Source organism: Synchiropus splendidus, chromosome 12, assembly GCF_027744825.2.
Source record: "Synchiropus splendidus isolate RoL2022-P1 chromosome 12, RoL_Sspl_1.0, whole genome shotgun sequence".
Taxonomy (NCBI): domain Eukaryota; kingdom Metazoa; phylum Chordata; class Actinopteri; order Syngnathiformes; family Callionymidae; genus Synchiropus; species Synchiropus splendidus.
The window spans coordinates 18940929-18967208 of NC_071345.1; the positions used below are offsets into that span (position 1 = coordinate 18940929).

At 41.1% G+C, this 26280-nt stretch overlaps 1 protein-coding gene across 1 annotated transcript in view; it reads right to left on the reverse strand.

Annotated features, from left to right (window-relative positions):
• LOC128768865 (NIPA-like protein 2) overlaps positions 1-20775 on the reverse strand; it is a 34330-nt gene extending 13555 nt beyond the window's left edge. The window contains exons 1-3 of the mRNA XM_053882078.1: positions 20537-20775; positions 1317-1385; positions 715-883 (exon numbers count right to left, since the gene is read on the reverse strand). Of these exons, the coding sequence (XP_053738053.1) occupies positions 715-883; positions 1317-1385; positions 20537-20740 (442 nt within the window). The 5' untranslated portion in view covers positions 20741-20775. The remainder of the gene's footprint in view (positions 1-714; positions 884-1316; positions 1386-20536) is intronic.
• Positions 20776-26280: the final 5505 nt, after the last annotated feature.

Consider the following 26280-nt stretch of genomic DNA (forward strand, 5'->3'; position numbering starts at 1 on the left):
AGACGCGTCCACGACTTTGAAAATGTGTTCCAGATTGAGACTTTTCTGGACACCACCCAATATCACTGCCCTATATGTATTGAATCACTTGAGTTAACAATCAGTCAGAAGGTGGCTGTAGTGTCACAGAGCTCCTAAAATATACATAGGAAGCATCTGAAGAAAAAACACTTGTTGCACATTGAGGCTGGTAGTCTTGGCCGCCACCCAAGAGGCTGTTACTGTATATCCACGGCGACCATAACCTGTGCTGCAGTTGCTGGATTTCACTGGAGCTGGTCATGTGACTGATAGCACAGCAGTGCAATAGAGCTGAATAGAAATCTTCAGGAGCTTTCAGGAGCACTTGTAAGTGTGCATATTTCCGGTATATAACACAGAAGATTTTGGGAGTTATTCCATTTACAAACAAACAGCTGAAAAAAACAAATGAAAAAACGGTACTGTAGTTCGACTCTGTCCTCATTCAAATGTGACAACCGACCTGATGAGGTCAGGTAGAATTCTACAGAAGTAGTGGCTGTCAAAAATACGCCACTTTTATGCACATATTTAGAGTCATCCACAGATCGTCAAACACCTTTGAATTTTAAAATCAGACAGTTCTGTTAAAGTTATAGTGAGCTATACAAGATAAACAAACAGTTGATGACCTTTATCTCCTTCAGCTATTCAGACATTAACATTTCATGACGGGAAAAAGGTCACACGCACCTATGACAGACACGCAGCCCAGCGGGGCGATGAGTGAAGCTGGGGCGAAGCCGTAGGCAGCAAAGTTCCCCAGCTCTCCGACCCCCATGAGAACTACACCACACCACCAGCGGAAGGAGGTGTAGTAGGGCCTGGAACCACGCTGAGACTGAAGAACGTGGGCATATTTCTGTTGGGCAGAAGGGTTTAGACGCCTGAGGCATCAGTTGTTTTCAAACAAGCTGCAGAAACAGATGCACCATATTCACTACACTCAACAGAGCTGTCTACACATACTTATGACAATACCAATATAACATGAGTTCATGTGTTCTGGATTTGAAGATCCAGAAAAGGACCCAACATTTCCTTTGTTCCCTAACCAATACAAGCTAGTGTTTGTATCCCCATTTATCCCCAAGTCGTCTCCACTATCTGCCTCTAACAAGTGAAGTGTCTGCAGGCCACAACCTGACATTGATATGGAAGAGTTGCTGGTAAAGAGTTTGCTAAGTAGACTGCCAGGAGAAAGTCACTCGTAAGCACTCAGCAGGGAAAAATAATTCAGCTCAAAAATGGTTTGTAGAGTGTCAGTTAAACTGCTGAATCCCAGCGCATCCTACCTGTATGTTGAGTGAAATGCTGATGAGAACGTTCCCACATATAGAGATGATGATTCCCAGGAGATATGTCTGAGGAGACAAACAGTAAACAGACAGGAGATTAGGTGACGCTCCACTTGTCACACAACAACTCCAAACACCCAGTAATGTTCCCTGCAAGACTCCCCTCCAGCTGTCATATTTGTCATTTCCATGACAACCGCAGAGAGTCAACTCCCATCAGCATTGACGAAACAGTCAGTGTTTTGAGCCTTAATGCGGCACATCACACAATAAAGTCTGGGTCTCTAAGCAGACGCTGGATTGAGAGCATCAGACAATTTTCCACCTGATTCTGTAGATTCAAGGATAAAGACAAATCCTAACAATGTGTGTATTAGACTCATTTGTTTTTTGGAAAGCTAATCATGCCACTATCGAAAGAAGAAGCGACTGACTGTGAGACAAGATATGCACATCAGACACATATACAGCCCACCGGCTGTGAAAAAAAAAAAAAAAAATCATGTAATGACCATCTTATTATGTTTGATTTTGAGATTCTTTTTTGGTAATTATTGTGAAAATGAGCAATGAGACAAGCATTTGAGAAACATATCATTTATCATCCATCATTCCAGAACCAATGGTTAGACGTTAGGGTCACACAGTGCCCTTCAAGTTTTTGAATTTTGTGGTTGCTAAAAGGTAGGTGACCCCTGCTTTAGAATGAATGTCCTCTAATACATTCTCATTGCATTTGACATTTACATGGCTTACATTTCTTTGCATTAGATTACATTGCCATCGATACATCTCAGTGCTGGACTTGGTCTCATCCCCACAAAGTCTGACCTGTCTCTCCCATACAGTACGCTTTGGACTAGGTCTTGCCTCTGTAGTCTCAACTTCAACACTAGTGGAAGGAGCAGTAGAGTTTAAGAGTAGAGAGTAGAGTCCTACAGCTCAGTAACTCATAGTCATACGGGCTCATGGGAGGCACAAGGACTCATCATCTCCCCTCACTGACAGAGACCCAAAGAAAAATGGTTTTCCTCTCATAGAGGCAGTGGCATCAGTTGCAGCACAGTAGGAAATTTGTTCCTCCGCATGTCCTCGTCCCACACATGAATCACAAGTCAAATCAGAATCAGAATCAAATGTATTGCCATAGTCAGTGGGGATCCCACCAACTACGAAAGTGTTTTGGAATAAAGTGCTGACAGAAAATTAAAAAAATAATAAATAAAAAATAAAAAATAATGTTCACGAACAGCCTTTGTTGTTGCTGAAAATGGTGTCTCTGTAGATTTATCTATTTCTTTAACCATGTAGAAGTATTACGAGTATTGTACTGTAAAGTATTACGAAGTATTACGCACACTCAGTGATATATGAGTGCAATAAAGTAGTTTAACTGTCTCCAGGCGTTTAGCTAGGTGAGTGTCTGGGCGTCCTGAGCACCTGCAAAACATGAAAAAATGGACACCCTCCTGTGTCCACAACAGGACGCTCTAGACATCTGAACAATAGTGCCTGTATAATGCCCTACTTGTCGTGTCATCACACTAGTTTCGAACGAGTGTTTCTGCCCGGTAATTTTGTCGAATATGATTGAAATGCGGCCTTTTCAACACATATTTGCCATATTTGTTTACCGGCATAATCTCGCGGTTATCCACATGTGGCGAGTGGCCACACTCACGGCATGGAAGTGCGCTTCGATTGATGGGATGTCTGACAGTGATGAGGAAATGCTGATCACTTCCAAACTTTAAACAATCGTTTAAACCTAACTCATAGCAATTCATTTTTTTAAAGCTTTTTAAGTATTTTGGCATTTGAATCAGAGAGAAAGAATCTTGAAAATATGTTGTTTTTTTATTATTGTTAATCACAGTCAGCGGAGTAAATCAGCTACATCAGAAAATGTCACTGTGCAACTACTATTAAGTTCATCTCTGTTGACATTTCGGATTTGACTCAGATGTTTGTTTTTATAAAAAGTTATTTTGTACAAATAGATGTTTACAGTTTGTTTTTTACAGAGCAAGTAGTAAGTCTGAGACTAATTCTCTAAATTACATTGAAACCATTTCATGTTATAACCCTGAGAAAATACATAAATAAAAGAGAAGCCAGACACAAAGTACATAGAATATAAGACAAATTTCACTCTGAAGACCAAAGACTTTTTGAAGATGCATTCAATGCACACTAAAAGCAAACTAAAAGTTAGAGAGCAAAATCTGTATCTTCCGAATAATATTCCAGGCTCGTTACAATGGGTAAACAAACATTTTCTAAATTAGCATGTCCTTATGGTGCATTACAGCCACAGATTTTTAGCTCGGTAAACCAATGTAAAGTTCGGACTTTTATAATGCATGTAAACAGCGTACAGTGACTGCAGGACTCTTTTTTAAATGCACTGCTTGTAAACCATGAGAACATAACGCAATAGGACTCAGTAGCTTAATTGAGCTAGTGCCTTAGTCGAGCTATGCTCTGCACGTACTCGCAGTCAATGAAATGCCTGAGTAAAAGTGATAGTTTAGTCTAGTTTACAACAACATTAGCCGTTAGATCCTGGTCTCCCCTCTGTTTGGCTCTCAGGATACTGTGGTTTTTCTGCTTAGTTGCGTTGCCAACACACCTAATCCTTCATAATATAATATTGACATAGCCTGGCACCTGTTGGAGATTGAACAATAAATCACCTGCATGTTAATGTAAAGGACGAACCATGAGGCAGAATGTGACACTGTAATAACTATACTACTACTACTACTACTATAACTATAATCACAACAGTAAGATATAGTTGTGTTGACACTCAGGGGGCCCACTGTCTATTTTACCACAGGAATATTCCAACATACCTTTCGAGTTTGAGACTGTCAAAAGCTCTATTGTGCAAGAGAATAATAGGAACGCATCTTGGTTTATGTTCTTTCCCTTTCAACAATTAATATGAACAGTTATTAGGGCTGGGTATCGATTCTAATTTCAAGAATTGATTCGATTACGATTCTCATGACTTAGAATTGATTATCACGATTCAATTCGATTAGATCAGATCCAATCTCGATTCAGGTTAGTATTTAAACCATTTTCTGAGCTGTTGCCATAATCACATGACAAGTTACGCAACGTATTAATACTAGTATCATATTGACATTCCACAGGAAATTAAATTTAATTATTAGTAAATGATAATAAAGATCCAGACACAGAACAAAAGATGCTGCTGTTTAATACTAATGCATTTTTATGTTATTATCAAAATGAAAAAAAGATATTCTCAGCAACTGAAAATGTAAACAGAGTGGTGGTTACTGACTTCACAGCAACCTGACGGTCATTGCGCAGTATGTGAACAGTTCTCTGTCGTCTGTAGTACATACGATAAGAGGTCTCACTCCTCATCAATATAGTGAGTTGTCAGATTCGTGTAAGATTGCGAAGATGTCCACGCATCACTTGTAATGCCCACCCTGATTGCTGACTAAAGCTTACTTTTCACGTTTTCTTTTACTGACTGGTGCATGTTCGGGATAACAGACGTTTGCGAGAAACCGTAACGTAGTGTGGCTCTGTTACTTTCATTAGCCGCCTGAAGCCCTCGTTTTCAACGACGGAAGACGGGTGCATATCTTTGCAAATGAAGCCCGCAATCGCTTCAGTTATTTTGACAGAGCCTGCAGAATTACCCGCTAGTGGTAAAGTTCGCTCGAGTTTCATTTGTTGTGGCCCGGTTGATGGCTTGGAAAGGAGCTCTGGGTGATGTCGCATCACGTGATTCGTGAGGTCGTCAAAGGGGTTGGACTTCACCTGGAGAATATGTGTTAAAACGTAAATTAATTAATCCGATCTTTGGACCTACGAATCGATTTCATGGAATTGATGTACGAATCGATTCAGAATCGGAAAATCGATTTTTTAAACACAGCACTAACAGTGATACCTCGGTTCTCGACCACAGTCCGTTCCAGACGGCCGTTCGAGAAGCGAATTGTTCGATATCTGAATCGATTTTTCCCATTACAATTAATGGAAAAAGAAATAATGCGTTCCAAGCCTTAAAACAGGCTTTTGTAGGAGTGAATGTAGAGTGTCTGCTGCAGGTGCGCTGTTCCTCTATGTGTGTGGCCGCTGCATGTGGGAGGGGTTGCCGAGTGAGTGACGTCTCTCCAGAAGTGAAGAGGTGCCCGGTGCGTGTCCAGCTCTGAATGTGAGCTTCTGTGCAGTTTGGCTGTGACAAAGTCATAAACCAAGTCACGCTCTGTCCCAGACTCGCCTCATCCCTGAGCGAGCACCTCCCCTGTGACACTCTACCACGGTCCAGTGCGGAGACAGGAAAGGTTTTACACCTCAATATGAAGTAAAAAACAGTCAGTAAATGTAGCTAACGGGACACGTCTGCATACAGAGGCTGCGTTATACACAATAACAAAGCACGTTGTGGGTCAGCTGATCGCTCCGCACACGTTATGTTTTCCAGCTTTTTTGGGGGCCGTTAGAGTTCTGGATTTTCGTTTGAAATCCGAAGCAAAGAAATCTCCAAATTTTTGTTCGAACTCCAATTTGTTCAAATTCTGGGGTGTTCGAAAGCTGAGGTACCACTGTATATGTAATTAATTTTCAAATAAACGTTGCAATCCTTTTGGATGCACTACAAATGCACTTAAAAAAATAATAGCAATTTGAAAAACTATTGCTGAAGGGAATTCACAACACTTCAATCAGCTAAACAGGACATCAACACAGAAGAAAGGCTCATTAAAATATGAGTCAAAAAGTAAATAAAACCTTCTTGTCAAGCAGTAAATAAATAAATGATAAGCAATATTCTGTTTCATAAAAGAGAATGATTCATTATAAATAAAGCCCCAGGGGTGTGAGAAGTGATTCCTCAGTGGCAACACTGTCAAGTCAACTGCCTTCCCGGACCCTCTGACACCCCGTCCAATTATCTCTTGCATTTCTGTCACCTCACACTGACACCGTCTCCTTCTGCTGTCCTCCTCCACTTGCCATCATGGGCCACTTAGTTTTGGACAGTCGAACTTTTCTCACTGAACATGAAGCTTAACTTTGACAAATAAATAGCATTGCACTGATTATAAGGAGGTGGGGGAAACCAAGCAAAGACGCATTGATCTGTCTGGCACCACAGTGTATTGAATTGTTGAGATTCAATGGCATTGTGGGCTGCTTTCTTCCATATGCTTGGGAAATTATTGCAGAGAGGAAATTTAATTTTAGGTCATAAACATACCCGTGGTTGGAGGCGGTAACAGCAACAAAGAGATTAAAGTATGCTGTGGGGGTGGAACGTGAGAAGGAATAAAGAAAACCTAATCAAGAGAGTAATATGAGTGGGACTGAAGAAGTGAAGTCAAGAGGAAGCGCTACACTCTACTTCACTTCTTCTGGGAGAGCAGGAAACAACACATCTTCCACCAAAATAACTAGAAAGCTATCTAGTCTAGATACGCTTTTATAAGTTGCTCAAAAGCATTATTATGGAGCATCTTTAATGCACAGTGGTTAAGAGAAAACATTTTATTCACAGGGCAAAAAGAGAGGTCATTTCTAAATTTGACCAGTCATTGAACAGAACTTCAGACTTTCCCTTCCCTCTCAGATGAGCAAATCCATACCAATGTTTAAGGGGTTAAATTACTAAACATCTGGTGACACAAATACATGAGCCACGCTGAGATATATCCCTTAACAATACCCCAAAAACCTTGGGATGTTCAATACCACTTTTTTCAGACCGACGCAAGTATGTAAATAAGTAAGCAAGTAAGTTCCTTGAGATACAGATCATCAGTCCAAAACAACACACAAGCAGCTCTCTGTGTTCAGTGTTCAAAGGTGCAACTCCTAACTTCAGGCCATGTCCTGTTTTTTCTACTTGAGCAGCAGATGCAGTTTCGTCATCACCGCAGACGTCCGAACTCTGCCTTGATGTTGTGCTCTTGAGCACATCTCTCTGTCCATAGCAAACATGAGGAGTCCTCATCAGTCTCTTGACGTGAACATGATCTTCATTATTATGTTCTAAAGGAGTGATTCTTAACCATAGGACCGGAGCGCATGGTTGGGCAATGAGCGCCTCCTAGATCGCCGCAAGAAGTTTTTTGTTTTTACGCTACTGGACTGTGAGATGCTCAGTTTTGATGCATTAGACACTTATGGTGGCAGTACTGTGTCACTGAATTGACCCTGAATTGAATTGACAGCTGCACATTTGTGATAGCTAACAACTACGGAGAAGTTCTTGAAAAGAAAAAAATGATTAAGAAAGTAATGCTGCCCCCCCAACAATAAAAACTGTTCACCTGACGAAGCAGTTTTGAAAATTAATTACAACATTTTTTTTAAATAATACTTTCATTTACACTTATATCTTCTTTGGAGTTTAAATAAAATATGTTATTTTATTTTATGATATTTAGACATGGCTTTATTACATTTATTTTATTCAGAATTTTATTCAGTTTTGGCAATTTTCTCACAAGTTTGCATCAAGCGTATTTTTCTTCTTTTTTTTCTTTAGCAAATTTGATGAACATGACTTGCACCTGGTTCTGTTGCTGGTTGAACTTTTTCGATGACAGACAAATATCTTTGCGATGATCGCATGGTTTCATGTCATTTCAAGTTTTGGTTTGTTTATGTGTAAGTACATAAATAAGGTTATTGATCACAAATGAAATAGAGAGTAATGAATCAGTTCTATTACTTGAATGGATCCCCGACCCATTTGTTCTGGGAAAGGTGGGCCCCGAGATCAAAAAGGTTCAGAACCCCTGTTCTAAAGGACATCATTTTATAGGGAGACACGCTGTAGCAGCAGTCGTGAAGTTATAACAGACCTGGGCCTGAAAACAATTACTGTGGTGCTACACCGCTTCACCATTCTTAGCTAAAGCAGGTTTTCATGTTGACTGTCATCATCAACATCGAGAAAACAACACAAACTGGTGGGATTGACAGCAAGTAGTGACAACTGAGCTCAGGGCAGAAAAAAAGATTTTTATCAGGCAACTATAGCCTGAACAGAAGCCGGTGCTATTATTTAAACTCAGAGTTGCTTCATCTTCCTCACTCTTCCTATAATTACGGTGAAAGTCCTTCTCAAATTGAATCTGATGTTTATCCGCAAAATAAAAGCTAAAACATATGAATCGTCAAGCACCCAAACGCATGAACGGGTCCTGGACTGATACTCTGTTTAATGACTCCGATCTCAGCGTAAAGTCAGCTTTGTTTGAGCCAAACAAACAAGACAGAATCTGTAGAATGAAATCCCACTTAGTTGAAGATTTATTTTGCCCTTTCCTTTGGGCGTTGGTATCAAGCATTGGCAGCTCTGTCAAGCACTCTGTACATTGAAATAAGGCCAGTATCAGTGTGATACCAATACATGGTCTCAGAACTTGCCAATGCCTAATAAAAAAACAAAAACAAAAAAAAAAACAACTCACCACTAGTGCTGGGCAATATGGCAAAATATATAATTTTTAGTTATCTTCTTAATCATCCTCTCTAAAGTAGACATCTGGACAGACTCCTACCACAGAATGTTAGCAAGGAAAACCATTGAGTAGCTTCATCTGGCTTGTACTGTGGTAAGGCTGGCATATAGTTCCTAATTTATCTTATTTTGCATTATTTTTTTCAGTTGAACTTCTTTTTATAAATGGAATCAACGTCACATGGTTGGATGATTTTTCTTCTTTCTTTCATCTGCTTGTATTAAATACATTTCAGGGTTCTGCACAACACTCAGAAGCATAGGCTCCCTCAGATTTAGACCCTGCTGATGTTTTCATCATAGCCATCACTCAAGCAGGACTCCACCTTTTAAGGTGGTGGTAAGAGAACTGAGAAAGATGTACACGGCAAGGTTTGCTGTCAGATTTGGTAGGCCTGTTTTTGTTTCTCACAACTCTATCCTTCCCTTGGCTCTCTTCACTTCACTCACAAACAAACCCTCTTCTCTTTTTCTTGACGTTATTTTTACTCTGCCCCTACAGACTAGACTAGTGGAATTATACGCTTGAAACCAAGTAACATATTCTTTAAAGCAGCACTCTCTTTAGTATCCTCATCACATCCACTGTAGACTTGAGCAGCACAGATTAAGAAGCAATTTCAAAGTACAAGGTCAACCACAGAGCATACCTCCTGTGCTGCACATCCACATGGACTATATGACCGGTCCTGACCTGTAATACACCTGGATCATGAAATCAGGCTTTTAGCTCAGATTTTGAAACAGGGCGTCCAAAACCCTGCCCCCAACCCTTAACTACGCCCCTAACCCCAAACCCCTTCCCACACACCATGTCAATGACTGACTAACAACTTGTTTTGTAAAAAACAAAGCTGTAAACATCTATTTGTTCCAAAATAACTTGATAAACAAGTAAACAAGAGTCAAATAAACTTACTAACAGACATGAATGAACTCAGTAACTGTTGCCACAGTAACACTGGGCAATTGTTTTACTTGGCTGACTCTGATGAATTGGAAAAAAGGATTGTTTCGATAAGTTTCTGCAATATCACAAGATTTATTTCCATCTTATCTTGCATTGATGATGGTAGAGTCTGACCGCTGCGCAAAGCCTTCTCCAGCACATCCCAAAGATTCTCAATGGGCTTAAGGTCTGGACTCTGTGGTGGCCAGTCCATGTGTGAAAATGATGTCTCATGCTCCCTGAACCAGTCTTTCACAATTTGAGCCCGATGCATCCTGGTATTGTCTTCTCTTCTTGGAATATGCCCGTGCCATCAGGGAAGAAAAAGTCCATTGATGGAATAACCTGGTCATTCAGTATATTCAGGTAGTCGGCTGACCTCATTCTTTGAGCACATAATGTTGCTGAACCTAGACCTGACCAACTGCAGCAACCCTAGATCCAGGATCCAGGTGGTAAATGAGTGTGAGGTGACAAGAGTTTCAAGAGAGATTGCTTAGTCTTAGTCTGGGTTAGCAGGGATGCAGACAAACACGTAGTGGCTCTAACACATTGGCAGAGTGTGACAGGTGAACCCTAGATTGGTCAGGACCACATGAGAGCGCAAGTGAGCTGAAAGGTACCTGGAACATGATGCTGGGAAATGACTGGCCTTAAGGATCAACTATGGCCCTTTACTAGGTGATGGTGCTACTGCTTGTGGAGGTCAAAAATATTCATAGTATCATGTGTTTTATGCAGACTGAAGAAGAGAGAAGTCGACCTATAACTAAGATACACCCTGCTGAAGCTTTGGAAATAAACAAATACATTTTATTTGTGTCTGTTTTTGTAGAAAATAACTTAACAAGTTATGGACAGATTTGGATTTAATATTCAGAAAAGAGCAAGTGAATTAAGATGGCGTGCTAGTGTGTCAGGACTGGAACAACAGTTACATTAAAGATATATTTAATATGATATTTAAAGAGTTAATGCACAGGTTTTTCACCCTGTTGAGGGAATGAAACCTCAACAGCAGTCTGAGCAACAGGCTTGTGCTGTCAAGCTTTTATATTTGCGTCAAGCTCGAAGAGTTGACGAAGACCATGTCAAATAGACTCATCCAATCCACCATCCACCATCATTGCTTATACAGTGCACTGATGCATATAGCAATAAAAAGGTCCACCTGGCAGAATTTGAAGGAGCCTCACTGATTGACTACTACATGTACACAGTCCCAACGGGAAACTGAAAAGTCAGCCATTTAACCACTTTATCACATAGCTGTCGTGAATATACTGCAAAGAACTAGCAACACTTACGGTGATAATGTAGATTAATGCTCCTGCTTTAAAAACCATGGTGCAAATGAATGTGATCATTCAAGTTTTGATTTCACAGTGATGATAATAAATGTACAGGTATGCTGTGTCATTCACAATAACCCAGGGAAAAAGAACACTGTGCTGAAGTGAATAACTGGCCACTGGATGTTTCTAGTGGACCTGAATTATTCACATCAGGAGACAGAATTTCTCTACAATGATGAATCATTGTTAGTCAATTAGTAATTACTGTGGATGAGTGTGTGTTTGTGGAGATAACATACGGCCTGAAAACTACTCACATTACTTCTGTATGATTATTATTATTCTAAGCAACTCAAGCTACAACAGGATGTGAAACAAAGACCCAAAGTCATGAAGCTCCTTGTGTGATGTTCGAGCTGACTGTTCCTAATTCTTCACACAGTTGGACCTTAGCACCTTCAGAAGACAGCAGATGCCTAATTCTCCACACACATAAGGAGACGTGCTGTGAAAAATGTGAGAACCAAAATAATGCAGGGCTGAGCCTGGATGATAAAGCTTCAGTTACTGTAAAGCAAACAAAATCGCTCAAAGCAGACAAGGCTGCAGGGAGTGCCTTTGGCTCGTGACCTGCTCTGCAAACATTACACACTTGATCAAGCAGCACTGACTGAAAAGCACGAAGCCACCTTTTCAGCACTGATCTTCACTGATCATGTGTCAGTGAGTGTCTCTGGCTTTCCTTTCCTGTTCTCATTCTCGCTTGTCCTTCCTGTCGTCTCTGCATCCGCTTCTTTGAGTTTGTTTGGCCTGTGTAAAGGAGCGTAACTGAGTTAGCCATTAGCAACAGGAGGTTCACCCAGAGAAAGTGCCATATTAATACACCTCAGTATGTTGAAATAAATGTTTATGGGGAACTCGGAACTATAGGTCCCCTAATAGGGATGGATGATATAGAGAAAAAAGGTTTTCGCGATAAATGTTGTAATTTAGGTGATAACGATAATTATCACGATAAATACATTTTCATTCTATTTCATGTGTTGCACACTACAGTCTCTCTTGAAACTGTTTTATGATGAAACTTATTAGTGGAGCTGGTCTCCAACATCCATTACTGGTTTATGTTTAAATATAACAATATAAGTGTAGAGTGTGTAATAAAGTGTAGAGATGAGAAATTCAATGTTTCACGTGTCTGGTAGAACACTGTCTGACAGACTGCTCTGCCAGTTTTATTTAGGGGTTAAATTGACCCGTCTGTCTGCTGTATCTCTTAACAGAACTATGGACCAGTCTGGACACATTTCCTTGATGCTACTGAAGAAATATTAGAAAGCATGTGAAGAAATGATCATTTAGTCATATTCTATTCTCCAAATCATTATAATATTATTAATATTAAACTGCCAGTTCTTTGTCTTGTGTGATGAAAAACCTTTTCACAATTCAAAATGGTTGTTTTTCACTGCCTTATTGAAGAGTTCACAGATACTTTAACTGTTTTAGAATTTGCTCTGCCTGTGTAAGTGTGTCGGTGCCAATAACGGAGTGGAGCTCCGTCCAATATCCAACTATTTTCACCATGGTGTTTCGCTGACGCCCCAGCGCAGCAGGAGACCTGCATGTGTTGATGTGAACCAAGGCAGACGACCGCGTCAGAGAACCTATGAGGACCACTCCATCTAATAAAATAAACACGGATCCAGAGACTCAGAGTTGACCATTGCCATTATCAAAGGTTCCTTGAATTAAAAATAAGTTTATAACTACGATGGTGAACCAAAGTCCACCACACTCTCCACAACTGTCACATGCCGGTGTCGGCTGTCAAACGCCGCAGAGCTGGAGAGTGTGGCGCGCCGTCGCGGTCTTGTCATGTTCATGCGTGTACAGCGAGTGAGTCGCATGTTTATCGAATTTCGTGGAGATTGTTTTTGACGGTATATTGTGTACGATAAGTTATCGCCCATCACCCTGACTTGATTAGCAAGTGGCTAATTCAAGAGGTTAACACAGCTGATACCAGGTTTGTCTATTCACCACAGACAAAGACCAGAGGACCAAAGCAGCGTCTATTTGCTTCGATCACTCTATTCTTCACTGCAGTCGGTTCCCTCCTTTCTAAACAGTATTCTGCCACTGTATTCACTCTTTTCATCCGAATCATGTGGCGTCTTTACGAATTTCAGCATGCTATTTGTCAGAGAATACTTCACGAATGGCCACATTTATTGATTCATATTCAATATCAATACTTGAATGGATAACCTGAAGCCTGTCGCAATACATTATAGCGTCAATATTTTGGCTCACCCTTAAAAGTGCCCAAAGGCACTGGCTGAATCAAGGAAGGTAAAATGATATCATGTCCTTTGCCTCTTGAGTTTGGTGCCAATCATAGTAATATGCTCAAAACAGCCAGAGAACCCAGGATTTCCGACCTCAATATGGATGGATCAAAGATTTTTCTGGGAGATTGCCAGAATTCACTGAGGTCTCTCAATCCACCTTCTTGACAATTAGAATGCCTGCCGCCCTTCACCCCTAGGTATGACTCCCAACTGCCACACAATCCCCTTGAGCCTCCCACATCTGGTGTGGTCTTACAAGGCTACAAGGCTTCACTCGGCCCAGGAGTGGCTGCTGATATTTCACTGAATACTGCATTCTCGACTCCCTCACGTTTTCAAGGACTGAAAATGAAATCAGGAGGTTAAAAAGGAGGTCATGTGTTACAGCTAGCACTTCATGCCTTCCCAAGTCACAATCGACTTTCTCCAGATGTAAGTTCCTGCTTTGGAGTTTTCAGTGTTCCGTGTTGTTCCTCAGTAGGGATGGGTGATAATTTGTCGTACACGATATACCGCCAAACACAATCTCCACGATGACAATTCTGCATCTCATGAAAAATTCGATAAACACGTGATACACTCGCTGCATTGGACTTGCACACGTGAACATGATGAGACCGTGACGGCACGCCACACTCTCCAGCTCCGCATTGTTTGACAACCGACACCGCCGTGTGACAGCTGTGGAGAGTGTGGTGGACTTTAGTTTACGATCGTAGTTTTTAACTTATTTTTAATAAAGGGAACCGTTGACAATAACACTGGTCAACTCTGAGTCTCTGGATCCGTGTTTATTTTATTAGATGGAGTGGTCCTCATAGGTTCTCTGACGCGGTCGTCTGCCTTGGTTCACATCAACACATGCAGGTCTCCTGCTGCGCTGGGGCGTCAGCGAAACACCATGGTGAAAATATTTGGATATTGGACGGAGCTCCGCTCCGGTATTGGAGGCGGCGTCCTCTTCTGCGTCCCCGATTAGGGTTCACTGATCGCGGACACACTCTCACAGGCAGCGCTAATGCTACGACCCGGCATCAGTTAGGGACCATCAACAAATACTAAAACGTTCAAAGTACTCATGAAATATTAAATAAGGCAAACAAAAAAACAACTACCATTTTAGGAGAGAGAATTGTGAAAATGTTTTTCATCACACAAGAGAAAGGACAGGCAGTATGTATCATGATTTTGAGAATATAATATGACAAAATGATCATTTATTGAGATACAGTAGACAGACGGCTCAATTTATCCGCTAAATAAAACGGCCAGGTTCTACGAGAGACATGAAACATTCAATGTCTCATCTCTACACTTGGATATTTAGACATAAAAAAAATAATGATGCTGGAGACAAACTCCAGTAATAATTTTCATGATGAAACAGTTTGAAGAGAGACTGTCGTGTGTACAACACATGGAATAGAATGAAAATGGATCGTGATAATTATCATTAGCGCCAAAATTACTACATTTATCGTATTTATGCACTTTTTTTTGTCCATATCGACCAACCCTATTCCTCAAGTAGTTGGGCTGTGGAGATCAACAGCTGATTTATTAGCACTGACATTTATGACGTCATTTTAGGAATATAGTTTTAAATTTGTATGACAAACCTAAGCTGATTTTTTTATGATTTAATAATTTATAGAAATAAAATGTTATTTATATTTATACATGATGAGAAATGTTATTACATTTTTTCATCATGATGTATAAATGACAAAACAAGGCATAAAATCACACAACTTGTTGTGAAGCGCACCTAGACCCCAGATACTCCCTGGCCATGTAATCGACGAAAAGAGGAGCCGTCTGTCAGATCATAAGGCAACATTCCAGTATTTAACAAGTGAAATTTACGTTATGAGTTAGATCTGTGCATTGTTGACTGAAAAATATAGCATATTTATTTCATATTAAGCACTTATCCTTTTCATTGTTTGTTATTTATTTGTTTTAAAAGTGCCAATGTTTTTCATACAATGTTGTCCAGTATTGTTGCTATTTAGGATCTGTAACTAATTTTGAAAAAATTATCTACAAAATTCACAATAATCGGTATTAGCCTTTTGGGACTCTTAAAAAAAAACAAAAAAAAAACAGGAATCTATATCGGCCAAAATAATAAAGAGGCCTGTGACGGACAGTTAATCAGAAACACAGTTTCATAAAGCCGTGTTCTACTGTGTTCCTTCGACTAGCAAAGTGCCATTCTCTCTGCATTAGAGGGCTTCTTCCACTTGTCACGGGATTTTGTATCTCCGGCTGCCTCCAGGATGAGGGTCCTACTGACGTTACTTTGTCCCCACTTCATACATTCACCCCAAAAGCACTCTTCTGCTTTGTGGTGGATGATGTGGCACACTCTTTCCGTTCCCTGCTGTCTACACTTGTTGCCACAGGAGTCTTGACTGTTTCCCACTCTCTCTTTTCTACAGCTTTGAGCCGTTTCACACATGGTCTCTGTGGTAGGGAGGGTTCCACCGCCAGCATTTATTTACTTGTTGTTGTTAGTTCTCACTAACATAATGAGAGGTTCAGATTCATTGGTCACTGGACCGCCATATTGCTAATCAACACGGAGCCCGCACAAAGCTCATGTGGGAAAACCATGCAATGACATTAAAATTAAAAATGAATAACTATGAACCTCATTTAAGAGTTGATCATTCACTTCGATTGTTCCGGCTGGAATATTGCATGAAACCATGGTGACTGATAACAGAAACAATATTGGCCAGATTATCGTACTTCACTAGTTTCTAGTTCATTTAAAATGGACCAATACTGTTAAAAAAGTGCAGCTGTTTGATTCCAAATTTCAACACCCAAGGGTAAAAAAAAATCTTTGAAGCAGCTGCATGTAAAACTGCAGCAGTGACTGGGTGTGAAAATCAGCAGAGCAAACCATCAGTAGTTCTGCTCAATACTTCATTGCTGTGAGGGAAAATGTTCCAGAATAACATCAAATGGCACACGCGAGGAGTCAAAGGAAAAACAAAAACTCCAGAGGGGCCAAACATTAGGAAGTGGACAGGCTAGTAAGACTTGATCAGAGGAGCGGATTCTGCTGCAGCACAACGTTTCAGTGCAGGCTAGAATTTTGACACAGGGTGTCCAAAGCCCATTCACCTCCCAATACACCATGTCAACAACTGACGGAAAAACTTGCCTTGTAAAAAAAAAGGCATAAACATCTATTTGTACAAAATAACTTTTTATAAAAACACACATCTGAGTCAAATAATCGTTAACAGAGATGAACTCAGTAGCTGTTGCAACAATAACACTTTCAGATGTAGGGGTCTCATTACTCAGCTGACCAGGATTAGTTAACAAAAAACACTCATTTTTATGATTCTTTCCCTAACTACAAGCTAAATGTCCACCCTTTGGTTCATCTTCTTTTACATATTTACGTATAAGCAACAGTTGTATCAGCTGTGTATCTGTTTTCTAAACTTTCACACATTAAAACACTCACTCATTCAAACAATATATATATAAGAAGGCTGCCTATTGATCAAATAAATAGGACCACGTGAATTTAGATGCCTGTTAAGATATTTTGCTCGCATTCGGCAAGGTCTGTGTGCAGTGCAGCAAACTGCCACAATCCCTGGCCCAGCTCGCAGCATGGCCCTGGGGACCAGGCGGAGCGGGCTTCATGCAAAAAGAAATGCCAAAATACTCCTCTGATCAAAAAGTTACTTTTGTAAACGTTTGTTTAAAGTTTGGCACTTATCAACGGTTTCGTCCTGTCATCCGCATCAGACGTCAATCACAGTGTGCTTCCATGCCGCGAGTGTGGCGACTTGTGAGATGTGAGTAACCGCGAGATTAGGCCCGTAAACAAATATGGGAGCCAAGCTACGGCTGCAAAAGGCTCATATATGGACGAATTTCGATCATATTCTGCGAAATTACAGGGCGGAAACACCCTTTTCATGGAAACCAATGCGATGACACTAGGGCATTATACAGGCACTAATAAGTGGACATTTAAAAAAAACTGGGCATCGTTTTTTTTCATCTGTTGCATCCCAGATGCCCTTGTCACTGCATGTTATGGTCCGCCTGCCTGATGTGGTCCGCCAGGAAGATCCGGGACTGGAACCGGAAATTGCGCATGTTTTACCAACTGATTTTACTGGTTATATCGCGCACTGGCGATTAGGTTTTTTTTAAATTATTAAAATATTTTTTCCTTCTAGAGTCTAGATTAAGAAATTGTATGTTTTATATGATATTCTATTTATTTTTTATCCAACAACATAAACGCACTCAAACGCCGCACCACGGTCGACATAAACCTCTGTTGTAGGAGTGAATGTAGAGTGTCTGCTGTAAGTGCGCTGTTCGTCTACGTGTGTGGCCGCACACAATTCGTAGACCTTGCGCATGCATGTTTCTAACATCGGGTTCCAGTCCCGGAACTTCCGGCGGACCGCATTAGGCTGGCGGACCACCTCAGGCAGTGACAGCCCTCCCAGCTAAAAGCCTGTTTTAGTCCCACCCCAGCTGCCTGATTCCAGGAGGCTGGAGAGGTGCTTCTTTCCCAGTTTATGTCCTACTACTTCTACTCTGGCACTGAAAAATCAATCCATTCACCAAAAGGAATCAGCCTTTATGTGACTAGTGACAAGATCGTTTGCTGTTCATTCAATAATATGACAAGACAAACAACAAATACCACCAAGCCAACCTCATTGGTGGAGTGGTGAGTGTTTGATTCCCCTTTCACTCACTTGGGGGCAACATCCTTAAATCATGGGAGTTGACTGGCTTTTTTGTGTTGTGTCGTCTTCTATTCCAGTTATTGATCAAATATGGATGCAAAGATTTTAGAAAAAAATGCGAAGAACTGCACAACATAGAAGAGGCAAGCATGTTGTAAAACTAAAATAAATATGACATAAACAGTTCTGCTGAATCTAATCACAATTTTCGAATAATTCTGAAACCATAAATGAATCCCAACTTAATCACACGTCTTGAAATAAATTAAACTCACATTATCTGTACGCGCACCAGATGAAAAAATAAAAATTGAGCAACTTTATGATGCGATCTCCACGCATGCAAAAACCTCTGAAAACCTCTCTTGGATGAGCGCATCTCATGACTAGTACAAAAAAAAGCTGTGCAATTTCAGATAAATGGAGCTCAGCTATTACCTTATGAACGAAACCCTTACGACAAACACAAGTGAGTGAGGGGCACTGAACTGCTGATGACGAGCTGAAAGTACAGTTCCTTCTCCCCCGCTGGACACTGAAGAACAATCAGACAGCATGTTCCTTTGTGTGCAGTGACAATGAGGATCTGTGCATGTGATTGACAGCCTGATATGCCAATGGAACCCACTGAGCGGGCGATGCCTTCAATGTTCAATGTGTCTGTATTTTGTCAAACCACATTTTCTTACAAGGAATGTACAACACGGTCGATGCCTTTGGCAAAATAGAAGTCAGTAAACAAACAAAGGTCGTTCATAGAAGTGGAGGAACTATTTTAGCTTGCCACTAATATTAAAGAAAAAAAAAAAGAAAATTAACTTCCACCTCTGGGGTTCAAATGCATGACAGAAAGAGATTGTCTCCATCATGATCAGAGGGGCGGTTGGCAGCCCGGGACAGGGAGGAGGCGATGACTATTATCCAGCTGTTCAGCACTACTCACAGTAGCTCCATTATCCCTCGCCCACCACGGACCATTACTCACTACTCCTGCTGCTTAGCCCTCCTCTGTTGTTCCCTCCACTCTTCCCATTATCGGTCAAGTCACACACAGGAGCAAATGTGACAGCAAGTGGGACGCGCGCATAAATGGGACGATGAGCATGATCAGAATTTGCGAGTAGGAGGACAAATAACACATGAATTAGTAATAAGTGTTTGAACAACAGCAGTGATTTGGGCCGTGACTTCACTTTAAACTCACCTTACCGCATTAACATGCGCAGATATTGGCACTTGAAGTTTCAAACAAGCTCAAAATCCGCTGCCTGTTTCATATAAACCGGGATATAACAGACATGACAAGGAACGCAGCGCGTTTTCTTTCCTTTTGCTCAAACTGGAGTTCATCACTTTGAAAATAACAGGTTGCGTCGCCCGACTGTATAAAAACATTTTTATCTGCAAGCCTTTCTAAACCACTTAATTTAAAACAAGCTCTAACTTCCTTCTTACATGGCTATTAATTTAATAGTAACAGAACTGTGAGACTTTAAAAATCATTGCTATTATCACCGTTATACACAGATAAATACAAGTCATTTTTCTGATCGTACAGTCAACTGTGCCACCTTTGTAACTTTGGACGTGCCCTGAGTCAACAGCGATCTTGGCAGTGCTCGTAGTAGAATGAAGATTTAATAGTGTACTGCCATATGGAGATTGTTTAACAGCAACAAACAAAATGTACCAACCTCGTAACTGAGCAAGAAAGTTTAGTTCTCTTGGACAGTTTATGTTGAGAGAGTCAGACAGCCACTTGAACGGATGATTTAGCAGTGTTTACTTTGGGAAGTTGAGGTGACAGACGCCAACAACTATAGATCTGGAAGGCTTCATTCACATGAGTGCTCATTAGCCAAAGAGCTCCAAGAGGTGAAGTTGGACGTCTTAAACAACTTCTTAAGAAATTGCTTCATCTATTTGTGAACACTGGTGTGCAGCTTCTTGAGTATGCCAATGGCTGTTTCATGATTATTTTAGAAGTTGGGAAGAATGTTCCTGTAGTTCAAAAATGTTGTTAAAAGCTGTAACAGCATGAAGAGACGGATGAGTGGGAAGCCCAGGAGCTTAGTCATCTGGCAGTGACTCAGATGAGAGCTGTACGAAACAGAGCCTAATGACGTCCTCAGGTCACAAGTGGCAGAGACAAGTTTCAAATGCATGATGATGGAACGAATTACTCTGATCATGCCACTATTAATAACAGTTTCTTACTCTCCGTTATAAGTTAAAAGCATTTTGCTCCCAAACCCCTACAGATGAACATTGCCATACTGTTTATTTTCATGACTTGTGCCAGTCGTTCGAACGCAACACGATGAGTAGCTCACGGTCTTGTTTTACCTGCAGTGGATTTTCCAGGATCTCCGCACGATGGGCGTCAAGTTCGGCGCTTGAGTTGCCTGCCACTTCATAATTAGTTGGTATAGCCGTCATTTTTCGGTTTGTCCTATTCTTCACATCTTGGTTTCTCGGTTTATCTCCGTCAACCACATTCCTCGAGAACAGGACACAGCGAGAAGAGAGAAAGTTACTTTGTTTGTTCATGGAGAGGCGTTCGTGATGCCTCCACTGACTGTCGTAAATTACACGCACAGCACTTGACTACCGTATTAAACAATGACAAGAGAAATACATTTGCATTTTACGGAGGTTAAAAATAATGACTACATCGAATAGCTATATTTTACAATGAAATTATCGTTTTTTGAGCAAGTGTTTCCTCATCTGTACCGTAGAAAATTAATTACGTCATTCATTTGAATGGAGCAAAGCAACGACGAGGACAGTCAAGGAAACTAAACACACTAAACATACAAAACTGTCAGAGCAGAAGGCATTAGTCTGAGGTATAAGTGCACGAAGTGGCTGCTTACGGCCCTAGACCCCTTGGGAGGCCTATAAAAAAAACACTGATTTTTTTTATATATATATATATATATATATATATATATATATATATATATATATATATATATATATATATATATATATAAACTCAGTGTTTTTTTTATTTATAGGCCTCCCAAGGGGTCTAGGGCCTTAAGCAGCCACTTCGTGCACTTATACCTCAGACTAATGCCTTCTGCTCTCACATGGACTATGTTGGACTGTATATATACAGTGGCACCTCGGTTCTCGACCACAGTCCGTTCCAGACGGCCGTTCGAGAAGCGATTTGTTCGATATCTGAATCGATTTTTCCCATTACAGTTAATGGAAAAAGAAATAATGCATTCCAAGCTTTAATATAGGCTTTTGTAGGCGTAAATGTAGAGTGTCTGCTGCAGGTGCGCTGTTCCTCTATGTGTGTGGCCGCTGCATGTGGGAGGGGTTGCCGAGTGAGTGACGTCTCTCCAGAAGTGAAGAGGTGCCCGGTGCGTGTCCAGCTCTGAATGTGCGCTTCTGTGACAAAGTCATAAACCAAGTAACGCTCTGTCCCAGACTCGCCTCATCCCTGTCTGAGCTCCAGCCGACAACAGGACATCAAACCCTGGAGTGCGCGCTCCAGCCTCGGAGGTGTGGAGAGCGAGCAGCTCCCCTGTGACACTCTACCACGGTCCAGTGCGGAGACAGGAAAGGTTTTACACCTCAATATGGAGAAAAAACAGTCAGTAAATGGAGCTAACGGGACACGTCTGCATACAGAGGCTGTGTTATACACAATAACAAAGCGCGTCGTGGGTCAGCTGATCGGTCAGCGCACGTTATGTTTTTTCCAGCTTTTTTCGGGGGCGTTTGAGTTCTGGATTTTCGTTCGAAATCCGACACAAAAAAATCTCCAAATTTTTGTTCTAACTCCGATTTGTTTGAAGTTTGGGACGTTCGAAAACCGAGGTACCATTGTATATACAAACTGCATTGTCAGCTGCTTCAACACCTGACGCTGCACATCGACTAAAGCCGCGTCAACTAACATGTTACATGGCTCTCCAAAAAAGGGTGCTGTAGAAAGGTATGCAGGGCTTTCTTAATTAGTGTATGCTGTTTATTTTTCTAGTAGCATAAGGCTAGTTAGCAATGCAAACTTGCATAAAATAAACGTTACAAGGCACAAAATATACATCCCCCAGTAAAAACAGTGAACAGTAAACAACAACAACAGTGAAAAGTAAAAATAAAAGAATAGTGCATAAGTCTAATTTAACTTGTGTGTGTGCATGTGGCTATGTGTGTGTGTTGAGGTTTGGGAGACAGGAGTGAGCGAAAGTGACAGTATGACACCAGGTTATCCGACTTGGCTGAGTAGCCGGATGGCTGCGGGAAGAAGCTTCTTCTCATCCTCTCAATGTTGGTCCTCAGGAGGCGGAACCAGCGTCCTGATGGTAACAGGGAGAAGAGAGAATGTCCAGGGTGGTGGGGCTGTCCGAGGATTCTCTGAGCTCTCGACCTGCATCGTCTGGTGTAGGTGTCCTGCAGGTCGGGAAGAGCTGTTCTGATAGTCCTCTCGGCCGAGCAGACTACTCTCTTCAGAGCTGACAAGTCCTGTTTGGTGCAGCTCCCCATCCAGGTTGTGGTGCTCCCAGTCATCACGCTTTGGATCGTGCAGGTGTAGAAGTTCCTGAGCCCCTTGACGAGGAGTTTGAAGTCTCTGAGGCCACGAAGGAAGAAGAGACGCTGCCTGGCGTGTTGAGGAACTACATGTTTGTCAATAATAATAATGTTTGTCAATAATGATATGTAAAAAAGTAAATCACAGTGATGATGCATGAGCGGTTTAGCTGAAGTCTGCGCTGTCAGGGTGCTTATCTGCTTTCTATAATGGGGTCGTGGCAGGCGCTAGTCTGCTTTCTACTTCAGTGTGGTGCTCAATTGCTTCATCACTAAATGCTGAGTGACGTGCGCCCCCCATATGAAACACAGCAGGATTGTTTACAACAGAAACACAGTGAATTCTTTACTCCACAACACCCCTCTTTTTTCCCTGCATCTTCAAGGAGAATGTGTACAAAATTTGGGGGATAAATATACACTGACTATAACAGTACAACAAGTTTTGGGACAAAATAATAGGTTTAGGCTGTTGGTGTGCACATGGCTGCACAACACAGGTGATGTGAAACACGTTCTCTCTTCCTTCCTTCAAATAACAGGTGTTTCATTATGGTCAGAGTCTCTCAGGGGAGCCACTCACACCTGCAGCAAGGGAAACAGAAAGAAAATGGATCATCTCTACAACTGTGCCCTCATCCCTTTGTAGGACAGGGTCTCGGTTCTGTGCCGAAAACCACTGTGTCAAGAGGTGAATCACTGCCCCTAACTGAGGAGGTGACCAGACCATCTCTTCTAGTATCCTTTAGGGCTCATGTTATGAAATGAGGCTCATTATATGAGTATAACTCATGCTCAAATAAATGCAAATGAACATGAAATCCTCACAGACTAGCATGAGCCTTGTTTAAGTGACTGTGTGCAGACATACTCACACACCTCTTAAGTATCCAATTATTACCATAGAGCAGCTGCTGTGCTGTATTTAGGTCGCACTCCTGTTACTGTTACACATAACTGCTTGATATCAGAGCCAGTCACTGCTCATCCTGTCAGGCACACAGGTTAGAAGCATGTGAGGTGCTTCACTTTACCGTTATGTTCTTGACATCATTTTGAATCCCATTTAAATGAGCTAAGGAGGAGGAAGTCCAGGTCTTTGTCCACTTCCTTGTTGCAGCTCTTTCTGGTCCACTCCTTCCTCTCACCTAATGATGAGTTCAAACAGACCGTCCTCGAATCTCACTTCATGTTGCTTGGACTCCAAGTCATCCAGACCTCTCCTCTGAGCCAGAGCAGCATGACAGTGCAGAATAAATTGGTGGACTATTAACTGCACATGGCTGATGTTTTCAAGATGAGCTGTGTTTAATCTCTCACACAAAAAGACATTTCAACCACTTTAATTCAACCCACATTCATTCCACGGGTGATGTGAAATTAATCATACCTTCCAGGCATGCGCCTACGTGTGGTGGTCACGAAGATTACAAATGCAGCAGGCCTGGAAACTACCAACGCTGAAGACAGCATATTCATTTGCTCTCCTTCACTTCAGGTTTGGTTAGCCAAGAGACATCCAGTGATATAGCAATTATTTTGCTTTAAATCCAGACCCACACTAAGTTATGAAAATGAAAAATGATATGGCATATGATATAGGTGATATAGGTTGTGGGTTAGATTATTTTTCATTTTGTTTGATAAATTTAATGATCATTTTCTTGGATTATTTTGCAGATTATCAAGCAGCATGTCCAGAAAGGGACGTGTATCGCAGCATGCTCACAGGTAAGTGAACCATTTTGGTCTCACTTTAGATCAGGGAACATTTATTACACTAAATAAACACTTAGTCACGTGTGTATTTGTGGACTGTTAGCCAGTAATTAATCACGAAGCATTGCTTAGTGTCACAGAAAGTTCACATGAAACACCATAACTACCAAGTATTAACTGTACACAAAAAATGTGTTCCCAGTCTTAAGTGTTACCACATTTTTGTCGCCTGCAAATACCCCACCTTCCAATTTTTCAGAAGTGAGTTTGATGTAGGTGGACTTAACTTGCCAAAACGGAAAATATTTTCTTATCAGTTCAACTTCCTGGGATGCCACAGTGGTTCTCCTGCTCACGAACTGTGTGGGCTGATTTTCTGAGCTCTGTGAAGTTACTCCACTTGAGTTGAAGTACTTTGCCCTACTTTAGAAGTTTAGTGCATCAATAAAACGGTCTACGATTATGGGACAGTTTCCCCAAATTATCTGAAATCGCCATGGAGTTTTGTCCAAATTTCACTGACTCTGATGATGAATATTTACTCACCGATGAAGATCGTACAGTGAGGCAGTACCAGCACTCCTTCGACCCTCGACTTCGGCAGTGACAGCAAGTCAGTTCAGTCCACAAGCAGCACATTCTGTCGTGTCCAGAACAAGGTGGTGGCACAGTGGAAATGGTGATGCAGGTAGCTGACCTGTGGGAAAAAAAATATGGAAATAACAACAGACATGGGAGAGGTCACAGAAGAAAAGGATGCAGTGGTGTTCACGGTTTTGATGTCCAGTCATCATCACCATGTTGCTTGAGAGCTGTGGAAGCGTTTCTCCAGAGGATCAGATCAACATCTGTGAATGTTATGCAACTCACTATGGCCCCCGCAGAGTCTGATGTAAACAGGTGATGCGATATCGCTGCATGTGACGCTGCGCTCACATTTGTGTACATACATTGTAAAATTTTATAGGTTTGAAGAAAGTAAGTGAGAAGACAAGCTGTATTGGTGTGCACTCGTGCCGTCACTGGCAATTTGTTGTTTTTCCACAGTGATACTAAACTGTGGTTGGATGATTGCTGGACAATTTCGAGCTGCTGGAGTGAATCTTATGCCAGTTGTTTAGTACACGTAGTGAGAAAAAAACAAACACTTTTTTTCACTGTGTCTTCTATTCTGGCATCGGATATTAAGAGGAATTTTTCAACCTTATCTTGTAGAAGTGGTGTCTGAGGTCCTTAATGTTATGGTGAAAAGGACGGAAAGCATGATGGCTTATTTGGTCAGCTCTGTCTGCCAAAATGTCCAATTCCTTTAGGTTGAATTTCATTTTACACTTGTGTCTTACCCCATCTATCCACTTTCCATGGTCCCAGATGGTGCACACACTTACAGCTGAGCACCCAAACTGGGACATTACTTTAAGTCCAACTAAATATTTCCACATATGAATTTGAACATATGAACAAGAAGAAGAGTGTCAGATAAGGACGAAAAAAAAAAAACCCAGATAGTAATATAATACTGAAATTGAGGTGCTTTGAGGAAGGTTTTTTGGTAACCAAAGAGAAGCATCTTCTGGAAACATTCTGTAAGTCTTCCTTTAAATAAATGTCTTTTTTTAAAAAACATATGTTAAGCAAAGAACAGCAAAAAAAACAAGTGGGGAAACTAAAAGAAATCTGTACATGTGGGTCAGCAGTAGAACCTGACACTCATTGTTTCAATTTTCATAAACACTAAGACTGAATTTGTAAGAGGATCTATGTATAATGTGGTTTGTGAAAATAAAATGCTTCTAAACTCTTTTCTTTTTAATGAA